This window comes from Prionailurus bengalensis, chromosome X (assembly GCF_016509475.1).
Source record: "Prionailurus bengalensis isolate Pbe53 chromosome X, Fcat_Pben_1.1_paternal_pri, whole genome shotgun sequence".
NCBI classification, from domain to species: domain Eukaryota; kingdom Metazoa; phylum Chordata; class Mammalia; order Carnivora; family Felidae; genus Prionailurus; species Prionailurus bengalensis.
Genome location: NC_057361.1, coordinates 102,647,690 through 102,674,713, shown reverse-complemented (window position 1 = coordinate 102,674,713; position 27,024 = coordinate 102,647,690). Strand labels below are relative to the sequence as shown.

The following is a 27,024-nucleotide window of genomic DNA, read 5'->3' as shown; positions in this document are numbered from 1 at the left end:
AAGAACATTCTGGGCCGGAGGCAGGGAATACTCTGTGGTTGTTTCTTTTTCCTAGTTAGGCCCATTTTATTTGTTCTATTTTGTTCTGTTTTTACTCTTGCACTACAGTCTAGAGATCCAAATGAACTGCAAAGTTCAGTTTAGCAGACATTTAAATACATTTATTTTTAGTTGCCATTCTAATCATTATTGATTAGAAGCATGACTCCTGAAGGAAAGGGAAATAAAGCCCAATTCATAAACTAATTTCTAGCAAAACACTCTCCATATAAATAGGCATATGTTTTATTTTTAACCCAGCAAAACACTGTGTAAAATAAGCGTGTCCTTTACTGTCAATTTATCTAGAAGATCTATAATATAGAGACTATATATATAGAATATAATATATATACCACATAGCCAAATGTATAAAAACTTGACGATGTATAATTTGGAATTCACATGCTAACCACATAGAGAGGTATAAAATTGAATGATACTTTTTCTAAGATTTTTCTTTTTCATTGCAATCAACACCATGTCGAGCATCCTATCATGTTGTTCCTACTCTTTTTTCTTTTCTTTCCTCCTTTTAAAATATGGTTTTCACCAGTCCAGGCCCCACTGTAATATCACCTGAGAGAGTCAGGACAAAGTTTTTGCATTTATAAAGATATGTTCCTGTAAGGGCAATTGCAATGGAAGCAAAAGTACAGTAATCAAGTATTGAAAGAAACTTTTGGAAAGACTGGAGTGTATTATAGCTTGTGGAAAGACAGAAGGCTACAGACTGGATACAACATTCTTGTTTTCTTGGAGGAACTCACATACACACAGCTGACCTGACTAGTACTTCAGATTTCAGACTGCTCTTCCACAGCCTTCTGTAAGGTTCTTTATTCTGCAAAAGGGAAAAACAAAAAAAAAAAAAAAAAAAAGAAAGAAAAAAAAACAAAAAACAAAACAAAAAACACAAAAAAAACACAAAAAAACATAAAAAAACACAAAAAAAACAAAAAAGCAAAACAAAAACAAAAAAACAGAAAACAACAAACAACAAAAAAGAATTCAAACACAAAATAGTGACTGTTATTTCAGTGTGTCCTTCATGTGAAAGCTATTAAGGACCAAACCTACTACTGTGTGTAAGAAGAAATTACTTCCTAAACAGTAACTGAAAATAGTTAGTTAAACTTGCTGTGGATTTTGTCTTGGCAGTTGTCATCTTACATTATTTGTCAAAGGAAATGTGTTTGGCAGTTAAAAATCTTTCCTTAGATTTAGTGGTGGACTTTAACCTCTTAAATAAATGTTAGTATATCAGATTGTGTCCTTGAAAAATATTTTACTTGTATGAATCATGACAATGTCTAAATCTTTACTATTCTTCTGGCAAAAGCATCGGTAAGAAAGAAGGTGAAAAAGAGAAGTATAGCCTTTACCGTCAGAAAAATATTCTTTTTAGCTGCTTACTTTCTCATGAGAAGTAAAGATGTTTACAGTGTATGCCAAGATTTTCAGTTTCTATATAACAACAGTTAGAGGTTCTAATCATACTGAAAATTGTGTTATAATGGCCTGAGCCGTGTTGCTAGGAAACAATAGGTCCCAATTTTGTATTCCTGCTCTCACTCCTGTGCTGAAAAGTGACTGGATACTGTACAGGTTCATGTTCTCTGGCTGCAGTTAAATGGTCTTTTGCATTTTGCTCTGGCTTTCAGGCCAGAAGCATGCATTTTTCTACAAGAGCATCACAACAACATGCTGTAAATATTTAAAGTTAAACATTATGTGTCGATATTTGAAAGAAAAAAGTACTTTGAATATTTCATTTTTAAAAAATAAAATTGCAAACGAACGGTGTGTCCCATGTTATTCATGCGCCAAACTGCATTCTCAAGTATGTCTGGTCACCTGAGATATGAAAAGTAGCTCCCTAACAGGGAACAATAAAACCGCATCATCTTGAAAATGTAGGTGCAGAAATCAGAAAGGCACTAATCCTAAGCAGATGTCTCTTCATTTTTATTTTTCACGCAAACAGGATCTCTGTCACAAATGCCCATTTAATAAAAAAAAAAAAAAAAAAAAGAAGAAGAAGACGAAGAGTAGCTGTTGCAAGTTTAAATGCCTCTAGGCTATTACTTTCAAAAAGGTTTCTTTCTCCTGTTGATGCCTTTCTGAGCAATGGAAAGAAAATGAAGAATTGCAAGACGGGTTGGGGAGAGCTAGGAGAGCCGGGCACCCAGATGCATTGGCAAAAAAGTGAATGGGGGAGAAAGGCAGTCGGGGGCGGGGCGGAGGGGGACTGAAAAAAAAAAGAAAACAAAAAAAACAGCTCCCACATACTGGGCCATTACAATGGCCATTTGGTACTTTTCACAAGAAGGTATTTACAAGTGACACTGGGAAAGCAAGGCCGATAGATCTTGCAAAATTCAACTTGGTGGTAATGGGACACCCATAGTCCAAACAAGTTGCTTGTTCCCAAAACTTGCTTAGAATTCTGGAATTTACACCACTGTCAGATGCCCTGCTTTTTTTTAAATGCCTTTTTTTTTTTTTGAACTAGAGTGAGCACGAGCAAGGAAGGGACAGAGAGAGACAAAAGATCTGAAGGGGACTGTGCACTGACAACAGAGAGCCCGATGTGGAGCTCAAACTCACAAAATGGGAGGTCATGACCTGAGGCGAAGTCAGATGCTTAACTGACTGAGGTACCCAGGCGCCCCTTACACAGCGGTCTTCCCTTAGCCACGGTTTCACTTTCCACAGTTTTCAGCTACCCGCGGTAACCTACAGTCCAGAAGCAGAAGATCCTCCTCCTGACATACTGTCAGAAGGTCAATAGTAGCCTAACGCTATTATCACAAGCCTATGTCATTCCCCTCGCTTCATCTCATCACGTAGGCATTTTATCATCTCACATCACCACGAGAAGAAGAGTACAGTACACTAAGAAATTTTGAGAGAGAGACCACATTCATGTAACTTTCATGTCAGTATATTGTTATAATTGTTCTCATTTGTTATTGGCTATCGCTAATCTCTCGCTGTGCCTAATTTATGAATTAAACTTTGTCACGGATATATATGTACATATAGGAAAAAACATAGTATACATAAGATTTGGTACTATTCATGGTTTCGGGCATCCATGGGGGTCTTGGAATGCATCCCCCTGCATCTGGGGGAGGTGGGGACTACTGTACACAGATACAGTGAAAAGAGTCACGGAGCAGAAGACAATCTTATTGTTTCAACACAACCAATCAGCAAAAAGCAATGGTGTCAGTGGAGGGGTGGGAATATTAGTATCACCTGGTCATTTTTTTTTAAATACCCATCCCACCCCACCCTCAGAGTACAAAAAGAAAGAGGCAAGGGATGCCTGGGTGGCTCAGTCGGTTAAGCACCCGACTCGATCTACACTCAGGTCATGATCTCATGGTTCATGGCTTCGAGCCCTACATCAGGCTCCACGCTGACAGTGCAGAGCCTGCTTGGGATTCTTGCTCTTTCCTCTCTGTTTGCCCTTCCCTTTCTCGTGCTTTCTCTCTCTCGAAATAAATGAACAAAAACTTAAAAAAAAAAGAAAAAGAGGCAAGAGCTCCTACATTGAGACAATTATTAAAGGAGACAGATTTCTCCATATTCCTTCCCTATTCACCCTCACTTTTAGAGATCTTCGAATATCAATGCTATTTAAATGTTTAGTAATATTACTACCTTAAATTTATGCAATTCTAGTACCTGAGTAATCCTGGGAGGTGAGCGAGACTTCATTTTTCCAACGTGGCAAACGCAACAATGGTAACAGACTGACTTACCTAAGACCACTCGAATAATCTGACAGAGCTGAAAAAAATTCAGATCTCGAGTTTATGTTGATGGGCTCTCTCCAGTCAATCAGTTTTCTTGTATCTTTCTACACAAGAATATTCATTTAAGAGGCAAATGGCCTAATGGTGACAATTCAGCGTTTTACTACAAGTTTGGCCAATGACCCCAAATTACATAAGTGTCCAAACTAGGTAGTTTAACTTCACACCTAGCTGCAAACCCTCAAATAATGGGATCCCATTTACTGCAAGGACAACCATAGGGGACGACGTTGAATTTATAGCTCACGCATAGGAAGACTAGGCATCTTGTAACCTTGAGATGCTCAAGGGCAAATCTGGATTTTATTATTAATAGGCTCTGGATTCTGAACTCAGTAAAGTGAATCAAATAAAACGTGAGCTGATGTCTAAACCTTAACAGATTTTAAAACTATTTTCTCACATTTTTAATTCTCTATCCATTCTACCGCAAATAACATCTTAAACCCAACGCTTCATTTACACTAGAAGTCTTAATCAGAAGCATCTTCTATAGACTTATTCTACCTATGTACTACCACAAAGCTTACTTGCTTGTAATAGCCAAACTGACAATTACCTAAGCTTGTCTCCCTTACTGACCTTATCTCTTAAGAACAAACTTCAGAGGAAATGAATGACTATTTGATAAACTGTCATGTTCCTGTGGGCTTGCTGACACAGTTTTTTTTTTCTGAAGAAAGGTGTACACTTGGAAATATATGTGCATTTTTCTATCTTGACTCAGCATCTTACAGGTATATGTTAGCATGGCAATATTTTAGATATGGCAAGGATATGACCTTTCTGTAAAGGCACAAGCTATTATGTACTGGGAAATAGCAAGAAAGCTTATGCTGGGAGAGAAAGGTGGGAAAAAAATTATGAATAAAAGGCCAGCACAAGAAGATAGTGGACTAGAAAGTTTGACAGTAGCAAACTCAGAAAAGCACTTACCTTTTTCAGTGAATCTGTCCAATAAGATAAGTAAGATGGCCCTCATCAACGCTTTCATATATTAATAGCATCTACCTCTCAATATTTTTAAAAATATTTTAAGACAAATTAGGTAAATAAAGCTTTCAAATACTTTATTAAAATATGAAAGACCATTCAGGATTCAAAAAGGCTTTTTCAAAAAAGACTTTGGTAAAGAAACATGCAAACATAATTCATATATTTAGGATTATTCCAGAATGAACAAGTTAGAGAGAGTAAAAATTAGTTATGCCTATTAAAATTTAAACCCAAGCCACAAATAAGGAAAAATTATCTAAACATACACATTTGGTTTTGAAAGTCAGCTTTCTGAATTCCTTTACAAGTTAAAGTGATCCTTTTATTTCTAGAAATGGTAAATGGCCCACAATACATGATCACGGCCAACCTCCACCTTTGCACTCCCACTGCATTCATGCTAAATGCTCAGAAGCCAGATCTTGCCAATGCACGGAGAGTAGCTCTGTCTCTCGGCAGTTCATCAAGCTCACCCCCACTCATGTAAAAGCCAGAATTCCGATTTATTAGTTTACAATAGAATTTAGCATTTTCCTACAGACCATGGACCGGAGTATTTATGTTGACTCATTTGGCCTCTAACAACAGATCTACCTGCACATTGGGAACCTCACTTACCATGTGCTTATCACTTTTCACTGTCTTTTTTTTTTTGTCTTTTCGCATTACTTTTTAAAATCGTTATTGTTTTCTTGTCCAATTAGTGCACTGCCTAGGCACAGGGACTGGGGGTGTTTACTTCTCTACCTCAGTGCCTAGTCTGTTTGTTGAGTGAATGAATTCCAGGAGCCCTGAAACAGCTTGATATATAATCAAATCACAAAAGTCATGAAAATATAAATGTGGCCAGAAAAATATAAATATCTGTCACTGTGTAAAATCTTGGCTCTCAGGTTGCCATTACTTGGAACTGTTGAGAAATAACATAACCATAAGGTTTCCAATGCTCTGGTGGGGGCTAATAGGGAGACCACTTGTAAATCAGCTACTCATGAGTCCAGATGCCGAAGCTTCCTCTCAAAATTAGGTTTTACACGGAGTAGCAACAACTGGGGCAGAGGTAGATGGTAAAAAAAAAAGTCTCTTTCATTGGATTTGTAATGTAATTTCAATTTTAATAAACGTTTAGGGCATATTTTAAATTATGGGATTTTTAAACTCCAGATTGGTCTGTGGATTCTACTATCCAATATCAGAACACTAGGCAAGAAGGTTGCTTTCAGAATTAAACAGAAATTCTTCACTCTTTATCTAGTACTTGTTTTAACACACAGTGCACAACTTCAGAAATTCCCCTTAAGGGTCTTCACCACCATAACTAGTGGAGAGCATAATACCTAATTAGAACCACGCACGACAAAGACAAGGGACACGAACCAGCTTCCTGACATCTAATCAAGCAAGACGTCTTAGAATCAGTAGCTGTCAAATAATATTTCACTAAAAAATGGTGCTTTTGAGAAAAACTGAGGGTTATTTTTATTTGTATTTGGCAAGAATTGACATTAATCTTTTATAAGGTATCACTGTGTTTTGAATCATTTCCCGTTCGTAAATACAACTGAAAATAACCTGTGGAATTCTTTTTTTTCCCAGTCCTCATTTCAAAGCTCCTCATTATCGGCAAAGTCCATTTCAGCTTTTACATCATGCTAGATACTTCCATTACAGGACGATGATGGTTTTAGAAATACATTTGTAACTCACTGAACTGTATTATCTACAATATATAAGACTTAGCATATATTTAAATTATAGAAAATAAAGTAAAGGTATTTTATTTTCCCTCATGGTGCTTTCAGGAAGACATCAGGATCTTCTCTTCTCCCTAAAGAAAAATAATAACAAAAATCAAGAAAAGATAAACTTACAAGCTATAAACTTGAACGGGTTAACTTGAACTTATAATCAATCATGACATTTCCAACGGCATAAAGCTCACAAAGATACAACACAGTGATATAGCTCAAGCAACCAGTTCTTAAAACTGAGTTGTAGGAGCGCTTGGGTGGCTCAGTCGGTTAAGCGTCCAGCCCTTGACTTTGGCTCAGGTCATGATCTCACGGTTCATGGGATCAACGGCCGCATTGAGCTCCACGCTGACAGTGCAGAGCCTGCCTGGGATTCTCTCTCCCTCTCTCTCCGCCCCTCCTTCACTCTCTCTCTCTCACAATAAATAAACATTAAAAAAAAGAAAAGAAAAAAACTGATTTATAAAGAATGGAATAGTGAGCAGAAAGGGATAGTTTGTAACTGTAGTTTGTAATTTGTAAACTGTAGTTCTATTTACGTTTCTATTACAAAGGCTAACTACTCATTAATTTAATTCAGCACTTAAGTCTAATTGTCGGTTTATGGCTAAGCCTTGGTCCCTGTCAAAAAAGGACATAACAACTCATTTTTTTATCACAAATATGCCTTGTTTCAATCAAGGCATATCCTCTTACTCCAAACAAGTGATTAACCCCTTTCAACAGATGAGTAAACAATCACATATCTGCTAAGTGCAGACATTGCCCGGTATTCTGTCGGTAGCTTGATACATACACTAAAAGAGCTTTGCTCAGGAGATGTAACAATTTGTGCCTATGGCATCATAAAGTGTACTAATTCAATTTCCTTTTGCTATGATAAAATTTCATTAATTCAAGCACCACAAATTCAGAACTTAGGATGGCGTGGGCCAAGCTAACATTAGCTTTTCCATCCCTGAAGGGAAAATACAGTTCCCTGAGCAAAGGTAAAGGACGGCCCGGGTGTTTTCCAAACTGTCCCATCTTTCACATTTGTTTGTGTCCGAATCAGCAAAGGAAAACGGTGCTTCCGTTTTGACAAAAGGGACTACGGAGAATAAGACAGAAAAGGACGAGTTTGCATGTGGGCTCATAGAATTTGTTATACTTTCCCAGAGTTTTATTAGGAGCGTACAGTATAGCATATTGAAACCATAGCACGTGAGTAGCCCCCTCTCACTTGATTGGCTGGCAATACCCACTGCATGTTTCTTACAGAACTTCCCATAACTCTGTGTTTGTGAATAGGTTAACTTCTAACCCCGAGCCTCCAAACCCTGTCGAAAACTAACAGTAAACCGTACCTGCAGTACCTTGTACACTTCTAACAGAGCACTTCTTCTCAACTGGATACTGCAGAGGTATTACAATACCTTGATCTGGCTTCTGAAATGCTGAAATGAGATTTTTTATTTTCCGGAAAAATCTTTTATGGACCCCGGGGGCCGTCTGGAAAATAAAAGGCCGAGCAAATTATTCACGTACCTCCTAATGATACCAGTAGGCCTACGAAATGCGTGAGGGATGCTTAGAAAGGCAACATTTGTGTGACCTGTTCAAATATTTGAAAACATCAGGAAAAAGGAAACAACATTTCTAGAAGAGCTTACTTTGGTTGGCTGAACTTCCCTGCAAGAGGAGCTAATGAGCTGTCATTTCAGTTCTCCCGGGGGTGGTATTAGTTTGTACAAGCTCTTGCTCATCGCCCTGCCCTTCCTGCCTGCTACCCATCATACATCCCGAGCCTCTAAGGCTATACAGGCCATTACCCACAATGAATGCACCAACAGAGAGGATGCAGTTAAATACAGAGAAAACACAGATCGTACAGGTCATTAATAAAAAGCCTGAGAAACCAAACAACCACCACCACCACCAACCCATCCTCCCTGTCATCATTCCACACTATAAAATGCTATACAGGAAATTAAAAATTGACTGTAAGGATACACACAACGCACAGCTAGTTAGTCCTTCTCTCTCTCTCCCCTCACCATATGTCCTGCTTCATCCTTCACAGGAAATATTTTCCTCCTCGGGAAACTTCCCTATCCTCCCCAAAACTGCTCTCCGCCAACACTTCACCGTGACAAGGTTTTCTCTCTGACACGAAAATGAAAGACTATCTAAGGTCACCTTTATTTATTTGTTCGTTTGCTTTTGAAGGGATCATTATTTGCAAGTGACTATTAAAATGTATTCCTTTCCCGACATCAACTCGCTTGCAAAGGCATGGCTGAAATCAACAATTTCCTGCAAAAGCTGATGAGCCCAGCTTCAGGCATCAGCTCAAAACTGTCATTTTACATAAAATAAAACAGTATTGCTATAAGCGATTGAACAATGACTAGGTTTTTTTTTAGAAAGCTGTTTTCCAGCGATTCCATCTGCAAGGCTCTTGAGGTGGGAGCTGTTTGTTAGCATTTAATGAGAAAAAACTGAAGGCTGGCCTGAAATCTTCAGCCCAACTACACTAAAGCCCAGCTTCACCCAGCACACCGTCTATAGTAACTCCCTCATTTCCTCCACTGGGGTAAGGGATCTTTCTTTGAAAGCATCGAAAAAGTTCTTTTCAGCTTTAAATTAGTGTCACTCACAGGCTCGCACAGCTCGGAGCCTCAGTACATGTAGAACACTCTCGCACTCGGCTCCGCCCCTTGGGTCAAAACACCTTCCCAGAACTCGACTTGAGACCTCATCCAAAGCACCACGGCCATTCTTCCAGGGCTCCAGTTTGTGGGCTCCTAGACAGAATCTCTAAATTGCACAGGCAGGTCACAGGCACAAAACACCTCCTTATATCCCCCTTAGAGCACTTTTTCATTTCAAAGCACTTTCCCGTGATTTGCCTCCACTATTTCCTCACCCATTGGCAGTGATTGGCTGATTTGGTTATTCCCATCTGACAGATAAGAAAATGCGAATACAAAGGGATAATTCAGCTTGCCCAAGGTCACACACATAACCAGAAGTAGAATTGGCTCCGGATCCCAGAACCTAGTCTTTTGTCTTTCAAGCCAACACCCACAATAAATTCACCAACAGAGACGATGAGACCAGACAGTTTCTAGAGAAGTTTGAGTCACCAGCCAGAAGAGAAACTATACACTCCCTCAGTGTGGAAATATTTCAAACCACACATCATTTTAGCTGTTCTTGTGGCTTGTAAAACCATTTATCAACAGAAGCATCTTTTTTATGGGGACTTATATGTAGTTAACACTTGATTACCCACACTAACAGAAAGGAATAATAGCACTGGATGTGTAATTTGAATTTGGGATGCAATGTTTTGCTGGCAAATGACTGCCCTAATTCATAGCGTTTTGCTTAGGTTAATAAGGAAAATTATTTAGCATCTACTGATGATCAAATATCCAGAAAAGTCCAAAGGCACTGAAGTCCACGGGGGGAGGTTGGTACACTTTTTTACAGTGTACTGATGACAACGCACATATCAATAAATGATAATTGATTGTAGAATTCTCTAAATTAACCATTTAGCAAAATTTTAGCTTGAGTCACAAGAGATAAGTTAACACACTAAGCAATGATAAAACCTAAAAGTCTTTCTAAAAGTAGGAATTAACACAATGTGTGTCTTTCATAATTCGGTGGATTCGGGTTCAAATTTCATTCCACTCTTTGAAACAAATCCCAGACTTACTTAGATTTCTAGCACAATCTTTGTGCAGAGGATGGAGTGTTACTGCCATGATTTTTCCTGCAGTGTGGCAAACCAAAGCATTGCACCAAAAAGCAGTATAAACATCTGTCATTTAACCAATTTTGAAAACACGTTCGCCATAAGAATTGTACCACTGACAACTCCCATTCTGAACTTGGCTATTGTTCAAATTTGCACCTTTCCCATACTGTCATCTCTTTACTTATCCATGGAAACATGCTTTGGATCACAGCTGGTCTTCAATATGCTCTAGAGAAATTTCTTCCAGTCAGGTGATATGAGCTCTGAGAGTACACACTAGTTTAATATTCCCTTAGCAAAAACATAACTACGAAAGCAAATTTAGTAGATGGGAAGAAAATGCAATATGCATTTCAAAAATAAATCTAAAGCATTTTTTAAAACTGTTTTCCCCTTTGGAGAAAACATGCCAATCTTCTGCTCTCCTGGCGCAGATAATTACAATATTATTATATAAACGGGGTCAAACCAGACAACAGGATGAAAGGACATTTATGTCCAATAAGCCCTTTCTCCCTTAACGTGATCATAAACATGTAACAATCTGCATATGATGTTATACTCGAAATAGAAGAAAACAAATTTAAAGACAAGATTAGCTAAACCCTAATAATTTAAGATCCTTTCCATAGAGTATTCTTCAGCAGATGAAGGCTACTTCTCTAGGGAGAAGGGCTTTTTCTACTCAGATTGTATACATATATATATATGTACATAGCAACACAATTATGCTTCATAATAAATGAAATTTAATTTCTTATTCAATCATCTCTGCAGCGATACAGAGAATTTTTAAATATAAACAGGTATAGTTTTGATTAGAAATGGTACTGCTTTTCCTCTAATTAGTATTATAGTATTAATTATCTGTGATAATAATAAATTAAGTATTAATTGTAATTATTATTAATAATAAATTATTAATTGTAATTATTATTAATAATAAATTCTTTACTATATAGAGCATCAATGTGTTTGAAAACTTGCCCTCAATTTTCATCTCAGTAGTTCAACACATTTGTAGTCTGCAACTTGGGCTTTCTAGTTTACTGATGAACTTGTAAAGTTGCAGCTATTTAAGTCTAGACTTTAGAATTTCTTAAACACGCAGATTGAATTATTAACAGGAGATATTCCCATTAATGTTTTCAAATCGCTCATAATGAAGTGCTTTCATTATAAGGACAGACTGTTTCTAAGGAGTCCGAAATCAGAGAAAGCATTTGAGGTCAAAAGGTTCAGTTGCTGAGACCTCTACATCGGTGAGATGTACCCTGGTACATGGAAATAGATTCATTCTGCAAGCATTACTTGTAATGGCATAGTGACTTTCAAGTGTTTTCAAAGCCATCAGAGCCCATTTTTCTCATGAAATCGTATTCGAGCCCCAGTCGATAAGCAAAACAAAAGTGACCTGCTCAGATCAAAGATGAATCAGCGACCCAAAAGCATACCCATTTATGTCCTCCTCTCTGTCTGGCCCCCACCCCCTGGCAACCCCAAGGCACCCAGATAGAAGAACCTTAGAATTTTGTGGAGCATACCTTGAAAACCATTGCAATGTTCCTCTAATTTCATTCTGCCTATCCATGTCCTTCCCACATGGCTCAGCTGGGAGTTTGGCCTCCATATATACAGCAGTCTTGATTACTAATACTTGAAAAATCCTCCCTTCTTTGAATCCCTATGCTAAATAACATAGCAATAAACATATACAATTATGTTGTTCAGCAATTTGGGTGAGGTCACGTTTTTTTAGGGCTTACTGTGCAGGTCCTTAAGCTAAGAGCTTTCTTTATATGCATTATCTCATTTAATCTTCAAAATGAGCCCTATGAGTAAGGAACTATTTTTAGGCTCATTTCACAGATGGAGAGATCTGTTCAAAGAAAAGTAACCTGCCCAAGGTCATAGACCTGTCAGGGAGGAGGGGGGGACCAGATCTGGAACCCAGATATAGCTGACAACAAACTCTGAGCTCTCACATCGCTATTTAATTCATGTTGTATCTATCTCCCTGAGCATATTATAGGCTCTTAGAAAACAGGAGTTCACTTTGTTTAATCCACTATAGAAACAACACACATATTGGTATCATTTGGTAAATAATTGCTTATTTAATCATTTTACATACTTTGTATATGCTTTCCAAAATTTTGCATAGGCACTAAAAGTTTGACACAATCCTTCAACTTTTTTTATCTTTCCCCCAAAGTGAGACCATTCTATACAATGGTGGCTGAACAGAACTGGAACAAAAATTCTCTAAAGCCTTCTTAATGATCCATGAACAGTTTTGGGTTGGAGTTTTAGTGATTTGAATTTCATGAATATTTGGGAAATGTAGGATTTGACAACTCTTTTATAAAACCAGCCTAAATTTCAAACACCTCCCTGATATCCCCAGAAGCAAAAAATAAATAAAAGAGCTATACCTCAGCACTCCAAGAACCTGTTTCTGTCTGGGACACTCGGTATGTATAAATGTAACCTTGATACCTGCGAAAGAATAAACCTCCATTACTGGAAAATTCCAAAAGAACAACAGATGCTCTAAATTTGAGCTTAACGATTACATATGAATGTTACATATATTGGGACACACATATATGGTACCATTGCATTCGTAGGAAGAAAAGCTAGGGGGCTCTGATTTGCTTGCATATTATATCTGGCTAATCACAGTTTCCAGAGAGCCTTCTTTATCTTTTCCTTTTTTTAAAATGTATGAGCTCAGAGGGCACCTGGGTGGCTCAGTTAGTTAAGCGTCTGACTCTTGATTTCAGCTCAGGTCATGATCTCACGATTGTGAGCTCGAGCTCCACATCGGGTGAGCATGGAAACTGCTTCAGATTATCTCTCCTCTCTCTGCCCATCCCCAGCTCACATACTCCCTCTCTCTCAAATAAAAATAAAATAAAATAAAATAAAATAAAATAAAATAATCTTCTTTATTAAATTTTTTTAACGTTTATTTATTTTTGAGACAGAGAGAGACAGAGCATGAACGGGGGAGGGGCAGAGAGAGAGGGAGACACAGAATTGGAAGCAGGCTCCAGGCTTCGAGCCATCAGCCCAGAGCCCGACGCGGGGCTCGAACTCACGGACCACGAGATCGTGACCTGAGTCAAAGTCGGACGCTCAACTGACTGAGCCACCCAGGCACCTCATAATAATCTTCTTTATTAATAACATAACATAACATAAAATAAAATAAAATAAAATAAAATAAAATAGGGGTGCCCGGGTGGCTCAGTTGGTTAAGCCTGTAACTTCAGCTCAGGTCATGATCTCACAGTTCGTGAGTTCAAGACCCATGTCAGGCTCTGTGCTGACTGCTCAGAGCCTGGAGCCTGCTTCAGATTCTGTGTCTCCCTCTCTCTCTGCCCCTTCCATGCTCACGCTCTGTCTCTCCCTCTCTCAAAAATAAATAACATTAAAAAATTTTTTGTAAGCAATAAAAAAATAAAATGTGGGAGTTCATACTCTTAAGGATTTGTCTAGTTGAGAGACATTTTGGACAAGAAGAAGCTAGAGACCTGTTGTAATTGGTAAAAATCATGAATTATTAAATAGATTTAACAAGGTGTCATCAAATTATTTTTAAGTACATATGGAGCCTTAAGGTGAAAAATATTTCACTGGGATAAGGTACCACAAGGTCCACTTAATAGTAATAATAATTATTATTATAAATATAATTAATATAATACTATATTTCCACAATATTACTATTATGGCTACTTTACAATATAACATAGTAAGAATTGTAATTTCAATTCAAAAAATGTCCTCTAAAGTACTTGAAAGCAGTTTGTCCTTTAGATGGGGTAAACATTCTCCCCCATCACTGAGTGTGTAAGCATACTGTATATCTGTATAATTGATGCCAAGAGTTTTATTTTATTTTATTTTTATTTTAGAGAGAGAACGCAAGCAGGGAAGAGCGGCAGAGAGAGAAAGAGAATCTGAAGGAGAGATTCAGCGTGGGGCCAGATGCGAGGCTTAATCCCACCACCCCAGATCATGACCTGAGCTGAAATCAAGAGTCAGACACCCAACCGACTGAGCCACCCAGGTGCCCCTCTTCTTCTCATAAGGCTACCAATGCTATTGGATTATACCCCCACCTGTATGGCCTCATTTAACCTTAACTATATTCCAAAGGCTTATCTCCAAATGCAGCCACATTGGGGGTTAGGGTTTTAACATATGAATTTGACAAGGATACAATTCAGTCCATAGAACATGAATTATCTCTTTTGGACACCACAAAAATCCTATGACCTTTATACTGTGAAATTAATTTTATAGATGAGGGAACCAAGACTTTGAGAAGCTAAGTAACTAAAACCACACTAGAGATCAAGCAACAAAGATGGGATTTGAATCAGGCCTGTTTGACTCTAGAGCCCCAGCTCTTGGTCCCCATACTATAATGGATGTAGATTATTGATTATATTTTACTATCTATGATAATGCTGTTTAATTTGCCTAACAAACCTTTACTTCATAGAAAAGTAGGGTAAACTTTGTTCCAAATTATTTCAAAGTTTGAATATTAATATGGATCCAATTCTCTGAGTCAACAGAATTTTATTTTATCCGTTTTCTGATTGTTACTCTTAGGTACAAGTTTGGGTCAATATAAATCATTGGTTCGAATACATGCTACACTCTGGTAAGAAAAAAAAAAAAGTATTTGGGGCACCTGGGTGGCTCAGTCGGTTGAGCATCTGACTCTTGATTTTGGCTCAGGTCACAATCCCAGGGTTATAGGATCAAGTCCCACATTACTCCCCATGCTGAGTGTGGAGCCTGCTTAAGATTCTCTCTCTCCCTCTCCTGTGGCACCTCTCCCCAGCTCACACTCTACATACATACATACATACATATATTTAAACTTTAAAGAACAGATGATTCTAAAGCATTCCAGACAGAAGGTCATCCTTGAATAACTGACCTCACTTACCATCAATTCCCTTTAGAACTAAAAGTTCTTAAATATGCGGATTAAATTACTATATCTTTAATCAATATTCATCAGTACTGATTACCTAAAGAACAAAAAAAATACTTCTAAAAGACTATAATCAGTTTCATCCGATTTGTGAAACCAAAAAAATCAATTTAATTGCTGGTGTGGTTACAGGAAATGTTTCATTTTCATTATGAAGGTTTGTCAGCATCTTTAGATCACATATAAAATAGCTTGATGTATGCATATATATAAAACATGCTAAGTAAATATAAAATATTACATTGTTAAAGTCTTTTGTTTTTTTGAGCAATAAAATCCACCTCGAAACCCTCCAATTTCAGTAAGTACTCTACAGGGAACAAGGTGAGGGCTTTGATTTCCATTTTTCACCATGGGAACTCAAAACATAGGGCTTTAAGTGATTTTCTTAAAGTCACAGAGCAAAATGGAGATAGAAGCAGAGAAACAACATAGGTCCTTAGTTCCATTTTTCCTATGGGAAACGATTAAGGGCAGTAATTCGGTATCATTAAAGGTGATATGGAAATGCATTATTTAAAATCTCAGCATTGGGGCGCCTGGGTGGCGCAGTCGGTTGGGCGTCCGACTTCGGCTCAGGTCACGATCTCGCGGTCCGTGAGTTCGAGCCCCGCGTCAGGCTCTGGGCTGATGGCTCGGAGCCTGGAGCCTGCTTCCGATTCTGTGTCTCCCTCTCTCTCTGCCCCTCCCCCGTTCATGCTCTGTCTCTCTCTGTCCCAAAAATAAATAAATGTTGAAAAAAAAGAATTAAAAAAAAAATAAAATCTCAGCACTAATGCAAGCAAAATTGTAAGTGACCAGTTTTCACTTTCTAAAACAGTGAGCCTCTAAAAAATACAAAGAATCTATCTCCCTACTATCATTCATCTTCATTTAGTCAAAATAAATGAGTCTGTTTTGAAAATTGTTTCCTAACGAATCTGATCTTATCTCACTTTCAGTTAAGCAGCAAGAACCTGAGTACCACTTCAAAAGCCCTTCCCTCCTTCAGTCTCTGAACAACCTAATGTCAGTGGCACCTAAGACTTCTTGTGATTAACCCACCTAATATTAACAATTTCCTACTCCCCCGCCGCTCAGATTTCTGAATGAGCAGAATCGGTTCGCCTCTCAGATAAGCCAGTAGTTCATCTCTTCCACTTTCATGTCACTGAGGGAACTGACCCAGATCCCCTGTGTCAACTCTTGTTACCCTAAGGTCGTGGATGGAAGAGCTCTAAAACAGTGCCATCCAAATTACATTCCCAGGGTAATAACATCAGCATCACCTGGGAACTTGTTAGAGATGCAGGACCTCAGGCCCTGCCCCAGAACTGCCGAATCAGAATCTGTACTTTAACAAGATCTCCAGGTGATTTGTAAGAACGTTCCAGTTACAGGCAGATTAAAATGCAAAGAGAATGCCCACACCTATGGGATTATTGACGGCGATTTCTGCAAAGTCAAGCTGGCTTCTTTCCACTCGCCCAGGGCACTTCTGTGCCACCGCCTCCATAGTCAGTCTCCGCTTTAAGAGCGCAGAGAATTCAGAGGACACTTACCGTGATGAGCACTGAGTAAGGTACAGAAATGTTGAATCATTATATCGTACACCTGAAACTAACATAACACTGCGTGTCAATTATACCTTCAATAGGAAAAATTTTTAATTCCAAAATAAATTGTTTAAAAGAAAAAAAATAAACATAAGCTGAAGGTTTTTCAATGGTTTCAAAAGGCTCCACAGAGCAGTGTTTCTGAACCGCTGACTTCTTTTCCAACAAAATTTCATGGTTTTTGTTTTCTGTAGCTTGAATTATGGAATGATCATTAAAACATAAAATTAAACCAAAATACTGAATATGTTTTTTTCAAACTATGCATACTCTCTCCCTGTCCACTGAAAAACTGCTGTTCTAGGAAATAAAGTTATAAAAAGAGCTATAAAACCGTGCATATTTTCGACCCACTGAACGACCTTGCTTATCTTCACACACTCCAAGGAATCAAGGGACAAAGCAGTTTCATAAAGATTTTCGTAGTAGTTCTATTTTAATGGTGAAAAAAATAGAATTAACCTAAGTACCCCAAAATAAGGAATGTTATTCAAAATAAGAAAATGGTAACAGAAAGAACCATTCAAAATTATACCAAAATTCAAAGGGATTAGAGCCCTCTTAGATTTTTCAAAGAATGTTAAGCACATGGATTATGTTAATATAAAATTATGGTATGTGAAAGACATGGACCCCACTCCGATTACAACTATTCAGACCCATTCCTGTATGTATACAAACTAGAAGTAAATTTAAACTCATATAAATGCATCCTTGCATATTAATTTTTCCTATAAAGTTATATGTGACTAATAACATTTTTAAAAATTTTTTAATGTCTATTTATTCTTGAGAGAGAGAATGACAGAACACGAGCAGGAGGGGGCAGAGAGGGAAACACAGAATCTGAAGCAGGCTCTGGGCTCTGAGCTATCAACACAGAGCCTGACATTGGGGCTCGAACTCACAGACCACGAGATCATGACCTGAGCCAAAGTCCGTCGCTTAACCGACTGAGCCACCCAGGCACCCATGACTAATAACATTGTTTAAAGAAAAATTAGCAAAATTATGATTTCGTGCTTTAGAAATCTAGTCTAAGCAAGTTACAAATCAGAAAAATATAATTTATTTTTTCAAACTGTTGCATCCCTTTTTTTCAAATTTTTTAAATGTTTTTATTTATTTTTGAAGGAGAAAGAGAGAGACAGAGCATGAGTGAGGGAGGAGCAGAGAGAGAGGGAGACACAAAATCTGAAGCAGGCTCCAGACTCTGAGCTGTCAGCACAGAGCCCGATGCGGGGCTCGAACTCACGAACCGTGAGATCATGACCTGAGCCGAAGTTGGACGCCCAACCGACTGAGCCCCCCAGGTGCCCCTGTTATATCCCTTTTAGGATTATCTTTCTTCTGACTCTTTCCATTAATACAGACAAACTAAGAATGTGGTTGGGGCGCCTGGGTGGCGCAGTCGGTTAAGCGTCCGACTTCAGCCAGGTCACGATCTCGCGGTCCGTGGTTCGAGCCCCGCGTCGGGCTCTGGGCTGATGGCTCAGAGCCTGGAGCCTGTTTCCGATTCTGTGTCTCCCTCTCTCTCTGCCCCTCCCCCGTTCATGCTCTGTCTCTCTCTGTCCCCCAAAAAATAAATAAACGTTGAAAAAAAACTAAAAAAAAAAAAGAATGTGGTGTAATTTTAACTTCCTTGCTCCACCAAATCTTTGTCGGACTTGTTGATTAGCCTGGAATTCAAAATCTATCATGAAGAAAAAAAGCTAGAAAACGAATAATTGGTAGACAACAGCAGAGGTTTTTTTGTTGCTGTTATTGTCATTAATTTTCTTAACTAATACTTTGCATTTTAATGACTACAAAGCATGTGTTGATTCAGTCCCAGCCAAAATTAAAATTTGCCTTTGTTTTGTCAAAAGTTGTCCCAACCCTTAAAAAAGTGCCCTGGTTAGAGATGAATGAGGGTGCCTGGTTGGTTCAGTGGGTAGAGTATCCGACTGTTGAACTCAGGGTCATGAGTTCAAGCCCTATGTTGGGGGCAGAGATCACTTAATTAAAGAAATGAATGAGAAGAAAGCAACCTGATTTATTACTTATTTTCTCAAAGGGTCAGCGTTGGGGACAGATGTTGGTTTAGAACTAACAAAACCACATCAATTCCTTCTTTATACCACTTCAAGGCCTACAGAGAAGAAAAAGTTTAGCTACATCTGACTCCTTCATGCTTACAAAATAATGCTTAATGCTATGTGCAAAATTCAAGGCACAATTATAATGTGACTGATTTTTTTAACAAATATTTCAGAACTTTTATACCCAGAAAAATGATATCCTATAGAAAGCCATCATTATTGAGACTATACTCTGATTCAAGAAATTTCCGAATTTCCTATGGTTCAATCTTCATTTTTTTCAGAGTGAACTTGAATTTTCAGAACCATCAAGTCATTCAGCTTCAACTCTGGTGGGAAAAATATGTAAAACCAGTTTCGATTAGTCATGACAATAAATATCACGTCTTCTTCCCCTTAACTGCCACATAACATACATATTTATGTATTCCTACGATGTTCTAACTTTGTATTGCAATTATTTGTAGACCTTTTATTTATAGTAACAAACACCTACTACATGTTAGCTTTATAAATATTAACTTGTGTAATAATCCTCTGCGGATTATTAACCCTATTAGGTAAGTACTATTATTATTACCATTTCCCTTTTCACAGATAAGGAACCTGAGATACAGAAAGTTTAAGTAACTTGCCCAAGGTAAAACAGCTAGTTTTACAAAGTTGGGATGCATACCCAGAGTCTGGCTGAAAGATCTATGCTGCCCCTCTCATATCAGAGGGAATGAATTAATAATACATTGGTGTTAAGATGATGCCAAAAGCACAAGTCTCAAAAAGGGAGGGAACCTTCTTGGCCTCAGGGCTGGAGGCAAACATTGAGGGGGAGAAAGAAAGAAGGGGCTGGAGGGACGAGGCCAGTTGAGGAGAGCCCAAAAAAGGTTGACCCAGACTTCTCCTTCACTTAGGCAAATGACATCCTCAGATTAATCTTGCAACTTCAATTTCGCATTGTCAACCAGAATCAGCACTTGATTTGCTGGCCTATGAAATGTCCATTGATGTAGGGGATGTAACTTTAATCCTAGGCTGCCTTTCAGGCTTGCTCTGCCATTAATAGATTTACTCAGAACATCCAAAATAACTCTGGTGACCTAAATTATCATGAAGATAAATGCGGCACCAACACATATATCCAACTGTATTCAAAAACCCACTGTAAATTAAGTAATCATTTCTCATTCTTTTGAGTTCTTTGCTACGATGTTCCCCTCTATTGCAACTGGTAAACTGGAATTTGATTTCATCACTGCTCCTTCCCCCGTTTCTCCAGTTCAGTGGTTTGATAGGCACTTTATTCCCAGTCATCCCTTTAATCTCAAAGGACAAAAAGATAATTATCCTTTTATCCAAAGCCATACATGTCAAGTGACTTCATTATGTGCCCTTGTAAAGAATATAATAGCATTTCTGCTTCCAAATCTTCCATCAGATAGGTAGCAAGCAAAGTCAGGGATGTACAGAAGAATGCTACTTATGGAAATAAACCATTTCTGCAAACTAATTATTTTAAATATCTTAAACTGGTCTTTCTCTTATCACCATCAAACTATCCCGCTGGGCATTTAGGACTTTCCCCATGGCTGTCTGCATTGAGGGTAAGAAGAGAAGGACTGTGAGAGTTCATGTGTACATACCTCAATGAAAAGAAAATATACATGGAAAACCAAAAAGAATAAACTAAACTACACTAAAAGAGGGGCACCTGGGTGATTCAGTCGGTTAAGCGTCCAACACTTGATCTCGGCTCAGGTCATAATCTCACGGTTCAGGGTTTTAGCCCCACATCAGGCTCTGCAATGGCACAGAGCCTGCTTGGGATTCTGTCTCTCCTTGCCTCGGCTCCTCCCCTGCTTGTTCTTTCTCTCTCTCTCAAAATAAAAAAATAAACTTTAAAAAACTACCCTAAAATAAAATAAAACCTATTTACATTAATAAGAGCACTTTTAGTATATCGGATGAACATAAGAAAAATATGCCAAGTCAGTAACTTTCTTAAGCAACAGAATAATATGGTGGAAAAAGAAAATCCCATTTATGATAGAAACAAAAAAAAAAAACTGACGCACACATTCATACCCACAATGATGAGAAATACATTTTTAAAAATGTGCAAGACCTATGAAAAGAAAACTACAAAACCTTATTGATAGATACAAATTTTTTAAATTAAGAAGTGGAGAGATGTATCAGGTTTTTTGATGGGAAGATTACATTCTTTAAAGATGACAATTCCTCCTTAATTTATTAAATGAGTTTAATGTAATCCCAATGGGATTTTTAAAATAAAAAAAAATTATTCTAGATTGCATCTCAAAGAACCAACAAGTAAGAACAGCAAATAATTGGGGCACTTGGCTGGCTCAGTCGATGGAGCTCGTGACTCTTGATCTCGGGGTTGTGAGTTTGAGCCCCACATTGGGTGTGGAAATTACTTAAAAATAAAATCTTTGGAAAAAAATAAGAGCAAATAATTGTTTAAATGTATTAAACTTTATCATACTATAGTGTTAGCAATACAAGAATAATAGATCAGTTAAGCCAAATAGCTGGGAAACAATAACTGCTATATGTTAGAGTTTAATATATGGTAAAGTAGGCTAGGAAGTTGATGGGGAATGGAAGTTCTATTTACAATTATATTGTGACAATTGTTAGCTATTTTGAAACAAACTCAAATTAGATCCTTTCCCCACATCAAAATGAAGTTCCACATGGAATCAAAGAGTAAACTAACCAAACCATAAATTGAACACAAAACTGAAGTGAAGTTTTAGGACATCTCTGGAGGAGAAAGAACTTTCTAGGCTGGGAAGCAAAGGAAGACATTAAACACAAAGAAAATGAGCGACAGATTTAACTACTAAATGTTAACTTGTTTGATATGGCTAACACTAAACTGAGGAAAGATACTTTCAACACATCAATGATTTGTATATAAAAATTAATAACGTGTTAAGAAAAATAGTAAGATCCAAATGGTTAAATGGCAAGGTACACAAAGAGCCAATTTATGAACAAGGAAATACAACAGCTTACCAACCATAGAAAAGACACTCACTAAACAAAGAAATATGAAATAAAGAGTAAGACACCAAGTTTCAAGGAAAATTTTTGTTAACAAGAATACCCATTTCTAGGGAGGGGATGGCGAAATGGACACTCTCATGCATTATTGGTGAGCATATATATAAACTTGCATAACCATTTAGGAAAAAGTATTTGGTGATCATGCATATATCAAGAATCCTAAGCTGCTAATGTTTCCTGACCTAGAAATTACGTATCTTGAAATTCATTATAAGGAAGTAATCATAAATACAAGGAAATCTTTATGGACTGAAACATGAATCATGAGGACATAACAGCAAAAAAAAAAATGGAATGATTCAAATGTCTAATAATAGATGACTGGTTAAGGAAAATATAGTACATTTACTGGCTGACCTATCATGCAGCCATTAAAAATAATGTCTTAAAATCATTTGTAAGAACATTACATATGAATGGGGTTTTTTTCATGTTAAATGGAAAATGCAGTAGAATACAATATTGTAAGAGCACATGTGTGTTTACAGAGCAATTTATTAAAATAAGAAAGAAGATTCACTTAATTTTCAACAATTGTCTGTAGCTTATAAAACTATAGATGATTTCCCTCATTTCCATTCTCTACATTTTTCAAATTTTCTATAATATGAAAAAGTATTAGGATCTATTTTTAATAGACTCATTATACAAAAAACTAGATTTATGTATTGAAAATAACCAAAAGGAAAACTCACTTTAAAAGACGGTGAGCAATTCTATCAATGGAAAACACCTTCAGTACTTTATAAGATTCAATTTTCCAAAACTGAACCTAGGAAAAGGCTCAGAACCAGGGAAAGGAGCAAATGTTGTTTGAAAGTGTAAAGTACAGTTTGAAAGGCCCATGTAATGCGTTATTTCTACAATAAAAATACAAAAACTAAAACTCAGCCAAACCTTCTTGGATAATGGGAAAAAACAGAACACAAAATGAAAAACTATTCTGAGTGAACTCTACAATCAATTCATGATTTTTAGCTAGATCTTGCTGTTCATGAGTATATGACACCATTTACATTGTTATTTCTACTGCATATCATACGCATACAGGTTTTGGTTTGAAATGAGTACATGGTTTATTTCAAGATAAAATTTGATTATTGTTACTACAGCATAGTACTAAAATGGGGGCATGAAATTTTTATGTTTATCAAAAGGGACCCTTGGCTCAGAAAGATTGAGAAACTTTCATAAAAGACAATGTACCCTTGTGTCTTCCCTCTGTAGCTCGGTCTGGCAATCATGCTCTAAGACTTTGAGGCCCCAGTGTGTCCATCAAAAGACATGCTAGGGGACTCCCAATTTGCCTACTTTATTCTGCTACTTCATAGGGAGGTTTGCATGGAGAACTAACAGTCGTAAAAACTGAATTTATGCAAGATTCACTTTGGGTAAAAACTTAAATGGTTAAGAATTTCCCACCCTGCCTAAATTAATTCCTTCCGCGGCCTTGGCCTACATGGGCAAAAGGCTAAAGTTGTCCTCTCTTTTGCAAATTTTACCAACAGCTCTTATGCAGAAGGTAGGCACACATTACGATTCCTATTTAACAGCTATGGAGACCAAAACCCACAGAAGTTGAGTGACTTCCCCAGAGTCCACACCCTGGCCTCCTGATTATCAGTCCAAAGCTCTTTGCAGTAAAGAAGACTATTTGCCATGGCAATTCATTTGTTATTTAAAAAATATCTACCGTGTGTCTATGTGCCTCATAATGTGCCTCATAATGGCTACTATGTGCTAGGTTGTGTTCCTGGTGTGGGAGACAACGTCCCTGCCTTCACTCAGTTTCCATTTTTGCTAAAGAACACAGCAATACAGAAGTAAACAAGCAAATGGCGGATAGTTTAAAGCTCCTTGGAGAAAAATAAAGTGCTAGGGTATGACAGGCACAGAGAGGGTGGTCAAGGAAGTGGTCTCTGAGGCAAGAGGCAAAAGTAACAAGCTGTAGGGGCACCTGCGTGGTTCAGTCGATTGAGCTTTGGCTTTTGATTTCGGGGAAGGTCATGATCCCAGGGTCGTGGGATCAAGCCCTGCATGGGGCTCCGTGCTGAGCGTGGAGCCGGCGTAAGATTTGCTCTCTCCCTCTGCCCCTATTCCCACTCTCTCTCTCTAAAATTAAAAAAAAAGTAACACACTGTGGAGCTCCTCAGAGCCAAGTTAAGTTTTTTTTTAACCTCTAGGTTAAGGGGTTCATTACCTCCCTTGTCAGCTTCTCTAAAGAAGCCCCTTTCATTTGCCCACTCATTCCTCCACATTCTTTTGATAAGAAAAGAGCCTAAGAAGACTAGTTGGCTTTCGCTGACCTACCTATCCCAGTTTCCACTGGGCAAAAACAATAATGTAAGCATACCATAAAGATTTGAGCCCAAGACTAGTATCAAAAAGACAATAAATACCAAGTGCTGGCAAGGATGTGGAGAGAAGGGAACACTCCTGCACTGTTGGTAGGAATGTAAACCGGTGCAGCTCCTATGGGAAACAGTATGGAGGTTCCTCAAAAACAGAATAGAAATACCATGATCCAGTAATTCCACTACTGGGTATTTACCCAAAGAAAGCAAAAATACTCATTCAAAAAATATATATATATGCCCCCCCATGTTTATTACGTTATTTACAATAATGGCTGTTTACAATCGCCAAGATAGGGAAGCAACCCAAGTGTCCATCAACAGAATAAAATACAGAATAAAATCTTGCCATTTGTGACAACATGGACGGACTTAGAGGGTATTACGGTAATAAGTCAGGCAGAGAAAGACAAATACCGTATGATTTCATTTATATGCGGAATCCAAAAGACAAGACAAACCTAATCTTAAACACAAAGGACAAGCTGGTGGCTGCCAGAGGGGAGAGAGATGGGGGGATGAGCAAAATAGGTGAAGGGGATGAAGAGGTACAAATTTCCAGTTATAAAATAAATAAGTCACGGAGATGAAAAAGCACAGCACAGGGAGTACAGTCAACAATATCGTAATAACTTTGTATGGTGACGGGGACTACACGGATCGCGGTGAGCATTTTGTAATATGCACGGAATTGTCAAACCACTATGCTGTACACCCGAAACTAATAGAACATCGTATGTCAACTGCATCTCAAAAGGAGAAAAAAAAATATCCGAGCCCAAGAGATTCACCTGCTTCCACGTATTTCTCTTGAAGCCCGTAGAATCAATGTATTTGGCATGGCCCGAGAGTTACCACATGCATGGCTTGACCACGTGAAAAAAGAAAAAACGATAAACAGCAAAAATCGTCTAATAACCGCCTCAGTAGGATCTCTCTTCACTGACCCAGAAAGTACTTCACAATCTTGCAGTGTCTCATTAGGTATCAAAATTACTACCAAGCCCGTTCCTTCATTTTGTTTCCGACTAGAACCCACTACGCAGCGTAGGTGTTTTCATGGGTGTTTTTATTCTGCTGACAAAAAAAGTGATGGAGCTAGGTCCTTCCTTAGAAATGCCCCACGAGCACTGAAAGAACTCGACTGAAAGCAAATACAAAAATAATAACACTAGCTTATACTTCCCGAGCATTTATGACGTGTCAGGCCCAGTGCTAAATTCTTCACTGGCATTATCGCATTTGATCCTCCCTATGCTAGGAGTTAGGTAGTATTATTATACCCATTTTATGGACAAGAAAAGTGAGGCACTGAGAGGTTAACTTGCCACCGTCACAGGCCTACCATCAGACTAGCGCAGGATTGCTAGATCCTGACCCTGACCCCGGAGCCCTGGAGCCAAGACGAAGGTGCATTTGATTCAAAATGGGTGTTAGACTAAGGCATGCCCTAGTCTAAGGGCATGGAGGGAAAACACCCTTGTTATGATTCAGCTCTGCCCTTTACCACTCCTGTAAGTCCTAGCTTTTTCTCAAGAAGGGTCCTACTTCTGGAACCCCATGCCCCCACACACAGCTCCGCTAGAGGAAGCTAAGTAAGCAGATGCAGAGAGGGAGCTTTCCTTACAAACACACCCCTCTCAGCACCGCGACCCAACGGGCATTGCACTCTAAGATTTCATTTCTTAGTCTTCTTCCTCTCCCTGTCCTCTTCCTTTGGGAGGACGCCTTCAATTCCATTTACAGAGGTCTGGAGAGAGCCCTTTCCTTTTCCCAGGAGCTGGTGGCCCCCATTCTGGCCAGTCCACCATCCCAGGGCTCCACCTTGCAGGCCTCGACTAGAGGTCAAAACGGGAAGTCGGGAGCCTGGATCATTCTCGAAGCAAAGGAAATTCTAGGCTGTGTTTCCCCACCCCAAAGGGCATTCTCAGCAGCTGCCACAAAAGACCAGGGGGTGGCCCTTCTGGAGAGTGAGGGCCCGGGGAGCGAAATCCTCAGTGAGGGGCCTAAGCCAAAGCGTGGTCCACCACCGACCTAGGCTGGACCTGAGGAAGGCCTCGGGGCCATCATGTGGTCAGTGGAGGAGGCCTGGACGTCGCCTGCCACCGCCTCCCGCCCACGCCACCCGTGCGCCCCCAAGCAGGTGCCCTCTTCGGGCCCGACCCCCCCACCCCCACCCCGGGCCACCGCGACCTACTCACAGCACACACAAGCAGTACACGCCCGGGACGCTCTCGCTGTCCCTCAGCAGATAGCTGCCGTCCAGACCCGTGGCCAGCAGGAGCTTCTCCCCCGTCTCCCGGCTGATTTTGCCATGGTACACGGCCACCGCGTCCATGGCCTGGGGGACTCTCGGGCCGCTGAGGCGACGGACGGTGCAAGGCAGTTGTCACGACCGCTGCTGCAAGCCGGGCGCGAGTCAGCCACCTGACTCCCAGTTCAGCCAGATGTGCAGAAAAAGAGAGAGGAGCTCCCCAACAACAGGATGTTGTCTATCTGCCTTAAAACCTCCTTCTCACA

The 27,024-nt window shown here is 38.9% G+C and overlaps 1 protein-coding gene across 1 annotated transcript; it reads right to left on the bottom strand.

Annotated features, from left to right (window-relative positions):
• Window positions 1–4,919: 4,919 nt before the first annotated feature.
• Window positions 4,920–26,984, bottom strand: SH2D1A (SH2 domain containing 1A). The gene is made up of 4 exons (XM_043570079.1): window positions 26,706–26,984; window positions 12,800–12,863; window positions 7,960–8,104; window positions 4,920–6,690 (listed from the first exon to the last, which is right to left on the bottom strand). The coding sequence occupies exons 1-4, from the start codon at window positions 26,840–26,842 to the stop codon at window positions 6,650–6,652; spliced, it is 387 nt and encodes a 128-aa protein (XP_043426014.1). The 5' UTR covers window positions 26,843–26,984; the 3' UTR covers window positions 4,920–6,649.
• Between the last annotated feature and the right edge of the window lie 40 nt (window positions 26,985–27,024).